Raw genomic sequence first — 11,106 nt, 5'->3', positions numbered from 1 at the left:
AAGAGACCATAATAATGTAATGTAAAATAATAGATAGATAGATAGATAGATAGATAGATAGATAGATAGATAGATAGATAGATAGATAGATAGATAGATAGATAGATAGATAGATAGATAGATAGATAGATAGATAGATAGATAGATAGATAGATAGATAGATAGATAGATAGATAGATAGATAGATAGATAGATAGACTGAATCAGGGATAGAAATTGATTATTTGTTAGACATGTTTTATTCAAAGGAAGCTATAAACAGTGGTGCTCTCTTTTACTGTTTACTGTGAAGTAATCCTTTTATCAAACTCGTCTCCGTTCCCAGATTCCTTCAGTTGTTCTGCGCTGAGTCAGTAAAGCAAAGAGTCGGCTCTCCTTAACACAGAGAGATTTGGCTGGCGTGCAGGTCTGACGTGTTCTTTGTAACCTTTGCTGAAAGCGTGTGACGTTGTGTTCAAAGACATGAATGAGAGATTAGCTGATGATGGATGTGAGGCAGATGAAGTGCATTAAATGAAGTGCTGTATGGATGTATCGGTCATTGTGCCTTTGTCTGCAAACTTCATTTCTATGTTCACAAACTCCCTGAGCATTAGTTACATGTTTACCTCCGCAAGTCCCCTTTGGGGTTTGATACCTGTGGCTGAAAGGCTCCAGTGAAGACCTTTGGTACTGATATGGGATGAGATCCATGAAGCTGCTAAGACAGAATCAACTACTGTATCACATTAAGGATGAGTGGTGCATAAAATGTGTTTTTATTCATCAGTTTGGCTTTCAGCACTTATGGAAACAAGATAACTGTGATAAGGCAGTTCCTCTTTTGCAGCCTATAAATCCTTTACAGTAATCTGCTTTAGCCCGTCCTTAAGCACAAACTGACATGACTAAAAAAGAGCTTTCTGTGTTTGCAGTATTTAAACCTGAGGAAGGATTATTAACTATCGCCTGTGGTTTCTGGATCACTCAGTGTCTCTCACTTTGTCTGCTTTCACTGATGGGTGACAGCTGGTGGTCGAGTTTGGCGCTCTGGCTGCTGTGCAGGTGCTCTGAGACTAAGTAGCTCTTCGATGAGATTTACAGTCAAAAACAACCCCAAGTCTGGGCTTAGCCCCCCACCCCCACCCAAGTAATCAAGAACACAATATTGATCAAAATCTTCCTAATTCATACAGTGTGGTATTTCAGCACAGAATGAGACTGCGGGACTATTTCTCCTCATTTTCAACTCTTCTGTTTGCATCCTCATAATAGGCTACACCATCCTGCCATATGTTACAGCCTCCTCCCTCACTAAAGGATGAAAACCCATCCAGCAGCACAGAAATGACCAGTATAAACCACCATCCCCTGAACAGACACATCACAAACACAGTGTAATCGTGTCAGTGTCTTAGGGTTTTGAGTTTTGGTTTCTTGTCATTACTCTTGATTCTGGTTCCTGTTTGTGCTTCATGGTTATTCCAGTGATGAGTTTCAGTTTTCTGATCCTGTTTTGATTCATGTCTTGAATATTTTATTATTAGTTGTAGAAGTTTTAGTTCCCTCAGCGTTTCACACTCTGTTCCTCCTTTCTCTCATCTTTCTGTCGTGCCTCTCTCGCTCTCTGTCACCGTGTCTGGTGTGAGTCTTTTGGTTACGTCCTGTTTTATTTTGAAGGTCTGCCTCCTGTTGTTTCATGGCTTTCTGGTTTTCCTTCCTTTGTGGTTGTCAGTGCTGTCCTAACTGTTTGTGTTACCTGCCTTTACTTTTTAATCGGCCCTCTGTGTATAAATAGCCCCGTGTTCCTCTTTGTCTGCTTCTCCCTCTGAAGATTTTTATCCTCAGCTGAACTCATAAATCATATCCTTTCCAAATCTGGCAAGAACCCTCCCCTTATCTAATCTTTGTATTCTAACTAAGGTCTTGCTAATACTTGTTTTTGTGATTATAAATCATTGCAGTTTTCAGCAGGCTGCACTGTCTCACCTTACTGCTGCAGACAGAAACATGCAGAAGATTTAGGCTTTCAACAAACTCAGAAACAACTTATGCAAAACACTCCTTTTATTAAAATTACAGGGTTTTTTTTGAATGAATTCACTTTATAAATTCCATAAATTTGATTCTACAAGTTAGTAATTTATATCCTTTGTTTACAACCTGTGCTCAAGATTAATGTTACTTTGTTCCTATATAATAAACACTTAAAGGAGGACAGGTCAGTAAGATTTAAAGTAAACCTATAATTTGGTTGTCTCTGGAGCTTGAAAAAGGCGACTGGACTTCTTTTTGTTTCAACAAAAAGAAGTCCAGTCGCCTTTTTCAAGCTCCAGAGACTACTATGACCTGGATAACTGAGAATCTACACAGATATAATTTGGTTGCATCTTACTTTCATGGCATGACTTAATTTAAGCCCTCGTTTACTTTGAGTACTGTTTCCTTGTTTCTGCACGTCTCCATCGGAGGTTTGTTATGAAACTTTTTACATTTTTTCCCTGTATTTTAGAGGCTGTTTCTGCATCAGCCTGAATATTTTAAGAAGAAGCGTGGAGGAACTGCACTAGCTGTGACTGAAAGCTCCAGATGTGTTACTGCAAAGATGCACTTCTGTGGTCTGCATACTGAACTGCCAGCTGTTGGAATGCATCCATATTACTCACTGTGGGAATTCAGTTTGAACCCACAGACTGTTTGGATTCCTCCATCAGCTGATGTAGAAGTCATCCTAATGACTGTGGCTGTGGCTGTGTATAGTGCTCCAGCATTGGAGCACTATACACAGCACAGAAAACTAATAAAAAGCATCGTATGTCTAAGCAACTCTTTATTTTAGCTGTAATCAGTGCATCTGAAATCTGGTTTTATGAATTTAATCTTGTTTTGATAAAGTGGGATATTCTCAAATAGAGCAGAAAAGAGCAAATAAACAGTAAATGACCGGGTTCGGGTAGTTTTGAAATAACAAGCAAAGACTTCTTGAGATAATATTCACTGCAGCAAATACAAAAATGTTTATAAATGTTTTAAAGAGATAAAAACAAACAAGTGGTTAAAAAGAGCAAAAGAAAAACATTTAGACCAAAGATCTGCTACAAATGATGTCAAAATAAAAAGTGCACTTACATCTGAATCATTTGTCAGTGTGTGGTAAGCAGGTTTAATACTACATGGTCTGTGTTGTTCATTTTAAGATCACAAAAATCTTGAAGTATTCTACCCTGCAGCAAATACACAAAGACAAAAAGACGAACAGCAACAAATCCATTTATGTCAGATGTGTCGAATTAGTTTTCCATAGGAGGGACCACAATGAGACTGTGGCCTCTTGGGAAAACTGACTTCCCACCCCTGAATCAAACTTCTGCTATCTACATATAAAAAACAGGCTTTCAGATATTTGTCCATAACGCTGTTATAAGCAGGTGCGTAACACTGTATCGGCAGGTTTTGATAGCTCGTCCGTACTGACACTGTTTTAAGGAGAAAATGTGGTGGTGGTCTCAGTTTCGGTGGGCACAGAGCTCCGCCTCCTGCCACAGGTATACCTGAAGAACCTCTCCTGGCTCATGCAGCCAAACTCTTTCAGTAGCTTCAGGAGGTCATAACGAAACTTGGTGCCAACAAAGGCGTAGACAAAGGGGTTCAGGCAGCACCTTAGGAAGGCCAAACTCTGGGTGATGTCAGTGGCATAGAGGAGGATGTTATCGTATTGGCAGTCCTCGGTTCCTCCTTGTGCTGTGACAACTGTGTTCAAAAACAGGACCACGTTATAAGGTGTTTGGAAGACCAGGAAGACGGTGACCACAGCGAGGATCACCTTGATGGCCTTATTCCGTTCAAAATTACGAGCGTAGTAAAGGGTCCTGAGGATGCTGCTGTAGCAGAAGGTCATAATCAGGAAAGGAAGCGCAAAACCCAAAGCAATCTGACTCGCCTGGACGGTGACGCGAAGCGGGTCCGAGTTGCTGGAGAAAGGAGTGCAGGTGTTGTTATTGATGGTGGTGTACACCATTTCTGGTACGGAGAAGATCAGGGCCAACACCCAGACCAAAGCGGATGATAGCTTGCTGATAATCACTGCTTGGGAGCGGTGGCGGTGAGCAGAGATGGCTTTGGAGATGGCAAAGTAGCGGTCCACACTGATGAAGGAGAGAAGCAACATGCTGCTATAGAAGCTGACCTTGTAAATGGTGTGCATGGCTTTGCACAGCCCCAGGCCCAGCACCCAGCTCACCATGGAGTTAGCTGCCCAAAAGGGGAGTGACAGGGCGAAGAGTAGGTCTGCAAAGGACAGATTGAGCAGGTACACATCCGTCATGGTCTTGAGCCGCTTGAAGTAGAGGTAAGTGAGGATGACCAGCATGTTTCCTGCCAGCCCCAGAAAGCAGATGATGGAGTAGAGGACAGGCATGAACACGAGGCGGAACTGACGGTTGGCGTCCTTCATACAGAGTTCGGGAAAGTCACTGTAATCCATGCTAGCAATGCTGTAATCTGTGAAGAGCGCCGTGGTCGTGTAATTTCCATCCTCCGAGAAGCAAAACTGCAAACACAGGTTAAATGAGTGAAAAAAATCCAAGAAAGAAGTAAAAGTATTAAAGCAACTAGAACAAAAGTACACCTGCACCCTGCTTTGTGATACATTGCACTTTTACACCTTTAATAACCACTTCCTGGGGGGAGGGTGGGGTGTTTGGTACCACAGGGAAAGACTGCGGTTTGTTAGATACTATTTATCCCAAACATATTTACAACTTTAGAGAAACTGGTGTTTTTCTTACCTTGGAGTTCATCAACCAGAGCAGCACAGTCGGCAGAAAGTTTTGGAGAACTGAAAAACAAACGAAGAACATTGTGAAGACATGCTTAATGTGTTCGTGTAAACTGCGACTTCTCCGCATGCTCAGAAGTTCGTTCTGGAGTTCCTCAGGATTCTGTGCTGGAGCCAGTTCTTTTTGTTACTCATGCTTCCCTTAGGAACTCCAAAGCTAAACATACATACATGCATTTCTGTGCAAATGATGCCCAGCTTCATCTGTCTATGAATATGGATGATAGAAATGAATTGGTCAATCTGCGAGCATGTCTTCAAGCCGCAGAGGGCTGCATGATGTGTAATTTTCCAAATTTAAACAAGGAGACCACAAAAACAACATAGGTGCATTATATCGGCCTTTTGTAACACTGCTGTGTGTATTTTTGCACAATTAGCAGAATAATCAGTGATCGGTTTGCATTACAGTTTTATAATGCCTGCGGGGGACAGACGGCGTCTTTTAAACTTAAAAATGCCAGTTTGTGAAAACAGACTTTGTTATAAAAATGTAACTTCCAAATCCAAAGTTAATTTATTGGAATTATTAAGGTGATTTTCTTATATTTCCAAAAGGTCTTCATAAACACATTTTTAAACCCAAATGAAACTCATGTTTATGCTTTAGCTTTTAAACCAGAATGAGACCTGCTTTCACTTCAATCACTTCAGTGTTTGATGTTGTATTTATTAGTAGTAGTACTGTTACCGCAGCAGCTCTGTAGTGTTATGGCTAACACATTTATATCCAAATATCCACCTGCTGTGGCGACCTGTGAGTACGAGAGCAGCTGAAAGAAGCTGCGTCTCCTTCTGTTAGTTTTGCCACAGCGCTGTGATCACTGCCTGAGTGTGGGTTTGTTTATGCTTACAAATAACTCGTTTGAGTGGGACTCTTTGTTAGGCAGTAATAAACAGACTGCTTAAAAGGGTTTTCCTTCCAGACTTCAGTTTTTTTCATCTTTAATGTATTTTCAGGGGAATAAATTCTCACTTCCTTATTTTTTTTTTAATAAAAGCTCTTTGTATTATTCACTAGTACAAGTGTACTTGCAGTAATACTGTTAAGATTGTTGCAGACTGTCATTACTCACATTAAAACTCCCCTTAATGTTTTTAGTAGAAAAATGTAACCAACTGCAGTTCCACAAATGACACAAATCTGTTTTTAATCCCTAATTATTGATGTTAATTAATCTAAACTCGACCACTACTCAAGAAGTTTGGTTTGGCATGTGTTTTTACACCTGATGCAACCTTTGCTTTTAACCAACCTTGGGACCAACAATAGAAGTACCCTAACCCCCACCCCACCCCACCTGAGGCTCTGTTTGTCTCCTTCCAGAATCAAACCATGTAAAGTTTGTGTGTTCACCACCAGTAATTATAAAGACTGTAACAGCATTAATATCACATCTGTGCTCTCTGGCACAAACAGCAGCTACCATCAGTTTTAGTTATAATCTGGAGGTTTTAGTAACACCATTTTTTGGGGTTTTTTTTGCATATTTTTCTTTCTGCATGCATTCATTGACCACAGCACACACAACCATCCTTTAACTGTGTTAATTAAGCTTTACTCACCCCTGAGAGAAGTCATGCTGCCTGAGAGCCGTTTGCTGAAGGTAAAGCCGCTGCGCACAGATCTGTCTGATGGTGATTTCCCTTCATCTCACTGATAGCTGTCAGATACCACATCACATGGTACCTTCCTAAGGTACCACGTGGGGTGCAACCATGTCACAAAAAAAAGACTTTATTATTATTCCAATTGTTGGTGCAGCATATATGAAATAAAATGTGAACATTAGAGATCAAACTACAGTCGTGTCTGTCATTAACTTGTTTTAAACGCACACTCTCACAGCATGGCTCTTTGTTTTTACGAGATTATAACATCCTGAAAATGTTCTCTCTCATGTGTAACACTTTGCATAATTTACATATTTAAAAGAAAAAATAGAAAGCGAAGGTTTGGTGGTTTTCATCAGGTGGAAGTCGTTCTTTAGCCCAACAGTCACATTTCTTTGAACAGACCTACCTGAGAAGTCGTAGGTGTTGAAGTGAAAAGCATTGTGAAGTTTTATGTAAATGTTACTTCAGTGGAATTTAGTGATTCTGTGCCCAAAAAGGTGGCTGAAGATCAAAGCCACACAGTCAGTAAATACTAAACTGAGACTAAGACCTCACATATTTCTCCCTGATAATAATCAGCATGAGCTCAGTTTTGAATGAAGACATTTCCTGAATCTTTTTTTTTGTTCATACTGAGAGTTAGTTGTACTTTCATTGGCATTTGCTGTTGTGTTGCTGTGACATTTGGTGTTAATGATGGACACGAGGTGAAACCCTGCAGAGGTGCTTTTTTTCTTTTCTTCAACTGAGCTCTGTGCAGGCTTTCTGCACACCTGTCTCTCTCTCGCGGTTGTGGTTTGCTGCTTTCACTTGCTAACCGCACTGCCTCAAATGTATAAAATGTAAAAAGTGAACTGTCAACAATGCAGGGTAACATCTCTCACACTGAAAGCCCTATCAGATCTAACACAGCTTTATAAAGCTGAAACCTTAGAAATCATAACTCAAAGATTTAAATCTCCTGCCGGGTTCGCCATGTTTCTCAATGCAGTGAGTTCATCAGGATCACAGATGAACAGGATGGTGGGTGCTGCTGCTGAGAAAAACAGGAACAGGAAATCAGAACAATTCCTTCTCATCTTACCCACTTCCCTTACCTGTACCGTGCAAAGGAGAAAAAGCATTATGCACAGTCTGATAGAAGCACATGGTTGATAATCTGTGTGCCATGATTGCTTAGAGCACGGTGGGGCGTTTAAAAACAGCACGCAAACTACCACAGTGGGTCCTAAATCAGCACACTCTCAGCTTTAAGTCAACGATTTAAACAGATTGTATTTGCTGTTTAATGACATTTTTATACACAGTCATCCACTTTCAGAGGCTCATAATTATAAATGTCAATATTCAATGACAAACTCTGGAGTTGATTCTGAGTGTTTCACCAAAACTGTCAATGTGATTTTGATGCAAATGAATGAGGTCATCTTTTATTATTATATTTATCATCATTAGGCTGAAAAAAAATCTAAACGAACCAGTTACAGCAATCCCAAAAACTTCAGAGGACTTATCCAGGTAACTTCAGGATCAACCCCGGGTTTCCAGAACGATGAAGAGGGCCACTTCTTACCACATGGTTAGAGACCAGCAGGTATGAAATCACCGCCTACTGACCAATCAAGTCTCCAGAAAATAGCGTCCCCATTCCTGAAAGATCCTCGGACCTCTGCGGGGAGAGCAGGAGCGTGTAAAGGCTTCCAGGAGCAGCTGAAGTCTCTGTGTTTCCACGATGAGTGTCGGTAATAAATACAGATTCTCAGATCAAACTTTATTCCTGGATTATTTTTTTTCCCTGTTGTATAAGCATTAAAATATGATCCTAAAACAGGACATCTACAATCAAATCAAATCTGTACGCAGACTCAGCCCGTGTTTGAATTCTGTTCTTATATTTAATCTTTCTTCTCAAACCCTTAAACAGCAGCTGAGAGAATGAAAGCTGTCAGGAGCAGCTGATGTTCAGAGTTTCCATTAAAAATCATCTGACCGAGTCTTTTATTTATTTACAGCATGTTTTAAGTGCAATAAATACTGGAAATGCGTCTTTCATGTGCAGCTTGTTAAGCCGCACTTAACTAAAACCAGTGAATGAACTGTGAATGTGCCTGTATTCACTTGGTGATTTATGTGTGTTATACATGATTCTAATCTTTGACCCTGCTGGAAACACTGAGCGCACCAATAATTCCTGTTCAATCAGTCATTAATTTCACTTTGATCTGCCAACAAACTGATTCCTACGTCTCCTCCATCAGGCTGTGGGAACAGGAAGCTTTAATGTTTAAAAGGAGCCAGTTTCAAAGCAGAACTGAGAGCATACTCAGACCCTGAATAATTATCATGAATGAAAATGTTTATTTTATATTGATTTTCTGCAGCATTAATCTCTCATTCTTGATACAACCGTGTTGCATTTTAATGGGATATTTTTATGCTCTTTATAGATTTTTAATTGCCATTTGATAATGTCTCAGGAACAGGTGGCACTCATTGAAGAAAAGTCATATGACCCGTGAAACACCCCTTTTAGATTGGTCAGAGGCAGCCGGCACCCCCTCTGTCATGTGAGCGCACAGGAGAAATCCTGAGTTCACTTTGCAACATTATAAAAATTATAAAAAGATGTTAAACTTTTGCGTGTCACCAGCCTCACAGCAAGCTGCCACTTCCTCTCTGCTCACTCCCCTATAACTCCCAATCGCACCTGCATGGCCCATACCATTTATCCAGGTAAGGAAGGGGTGATCAAACTTAAACAACCAAAATATAAATAAACATAAAGCTAATTATATTTCTGTGTTAACAAAACCTTTACATATGGGTACCAATATTCATATAATACATTTGGAGGTTGAAAAAAAAAAAGACTGGACCTCTTTAAGTTCCTTGAAGACGTTTCACCTCTCATCCAAAACGCTCTAAGACCAACTGGTGGAGAGACTCAGGTATTTAAATCCAGTGGGGACGGTCTATATGTGGCCTCCCTCCTTCCTCCACCGTGGAACGTTTCTCAGTGCGCGAGTTCCCGGCATACAGATTATATCGACGCACAATGTCCAAATTAGGGGCCGCATCCTGAGAAGGACCCGGCCCACGTCTTTCGCAGCCCACGAACACCACAAAGGCCGGAAGTGAGCGGCTAGCCTTCATATCAGCTGCCGTCACCTCTGTGTAGCTCATGTCGCCTAGCAACCGTGAGTGTGAAGCACAGCTGTGTAAAAGCAGCTGTTAAACGGAGAACGAACTTTTTCTCCTTTTTGTGGTTTAATTTTAAGTCTTTAATCAAAATAAGCTGTTAAAACAAGCATAACACATTTCAACATCAAGGAATACAGCTGAGAGAATGATTAATTTCCAACTATAACAAGTGAGACATTAATGTTGAATAAAACTATCCAGTTATGATGCTTAACTTTAATTTCAGGTGTTTGCTTATCACAGGAGCACTTCCACCCTTCGTTGGTCTGTGTAGTAGACTGGTGGGAAAATGAACACAATTTTGAAGTTTAAGCTTATGTATATTGATTCATTCATCAACTAAACTTAAATTAATATTTCTCATGTCAAATATTGAAATGCGATTAAAATGCGATTAATTTCGATTAATTAATTACAAAGCTTGTAATTAATTCGATGAATTTTTTTAATCGAGTCCCACCCCTAATATATATACACACACACATCAATCTGTGAATGTATTTGTATTTGGTCAGATTGTGTTACCTGTGTCCATTCATTTCTTCTGTTTTCTCCCCTCTACCTGTTTTTTCTTCCTCTTTCCTTCCTGCCTGTCAGACCTGGCAGTCATATTGTGTGGACAATAATAGAAATGAATGAATAAAAAAAATAGAAAGACAAACATTAACAAGAGGAGCCTATAGAGAACTTATAGAAATCTTCTTGTAAAAGCAAATGTGTTTGGCACAACATGCAAAAACCGCCAAACATGACAGGTCCCCTCAAGAAAGGTGTGAGTGGGGGCTGAAGCACTGTGGAGGGAGCTTATCCTTTAAAATGCAGATGTACAGCTGAATCTTGTCCTGTCGAGGTGGCTCTTCTATGATGTGCCGTTCGTCTGTGAAGTAGCTGTTTGGTTTCTCTGATGCGGAGGCCCGAGCACTCCTCACTGCACACTATGCTGGTCAGCTTTTGTTGGGGATGAACCAGTTTTTGCCTTAGAGTGAGGCTGGAACTGAAACTTGGAGAAAACTGAGTTTTCCTGACAAACCTGCCACATAAGGGACGACAGTGTTGCTCCGTTTGTCATTCTTTCTCTGTAGTTGGTGCCTGACTGTGATCTCGTTGCCTTTGTGATGGTCGGTTCGATAACGGTGACCAGGCCTGCAGTTACCATCTTCAAAGTGACCTCAGTGCATCAAGTTAAAAAACTGCAATGAGGCGGAGTCAGTCTGCCATCAGTTTGTGATTGAATGAGGACACGTTACTAATTACGTGCAATCGGTTTGACAATAAAGCAATTATCTGTGGCCAAAACTCTGGTGATTAATTGGCAAAAATTGCAAATCTGTTGCTGTCCGCATTTACATGAACACCTTCCAATTAGTCTCTGACAGTAAAATACTTTTTCCATCCTATAATTACTCGTGTGACTGGGCAAATATGGACACCTCTCACAATGACCTGCGATTGACAAATCGTTTGCTAATAAG

The 11,106-nt window shown here is 40.5% G+C and overlaps 1 protein-coding gene across 1 annotated transcript; it reads right to left on the bottom strand.

Annotated features, from left to right (window-relative positions):
* Positions 1 to 2,309: 2,309 nt before the first annotated feature.
* On the bottom strand, positions 2,310 to 8,326 carry ccr7 (chemokine (C-C motif) receptor 7). Its single transcript, XM_030734392.1, has 3 exons — positions 6,383 to 8,326; positions 4,767 to 4,816; positions 2,310 to 4,528 (listed from the first exon to the last, which is right to left on the bottom strand). Exons 1-3 carry the CDS (start codon positions 6,396 to 6,398, stop codon positions 3,461 to 3,463), a joined length of 1,134 nt encoding a protein of 377 aa, XP_030590252.1. The 5' UTR covers positions 6,399 to 8,326; the 3' UTR covers positions 2,310 to 3,460.
* Between the last annotated feature and the right edge of the window lie 2,780 nt (positions 8,327 to 11,106).

The sequence above is a fragment of the Archocentrus centrarchus genome, chromosome 1 (assembly GCF_007364275.1).
Source record: "Archocentrus centrarchus isolate MPI-CPG fArcCen1 chromosome 1, fArcCen1, whole genome shotgun sequence".
Taxonomy (NCBI): domain Eukaryota; kingdom Metazoa; phylum Chordata; class Actinopteri; order Cichliformes; family Cichlidae; genus Archocentrus; species Archocentrus centrarchus.
This window is presented reverse-complemented; position numbering and strand designations above follow the sequence as displayed.

Bases quoted from the DNA above. Each gene is read 5' to 3' on its own strand.
- ccr7 (XM_030734392.1), bottom strand. The intron at 4,529-4,766 runs GTAAGAAAAACA...CTGTGTTTGCAG, and splicing joins TCTGGTTGATGAACTCCAAG to TTTTGCTTCTCGGAGGATGG.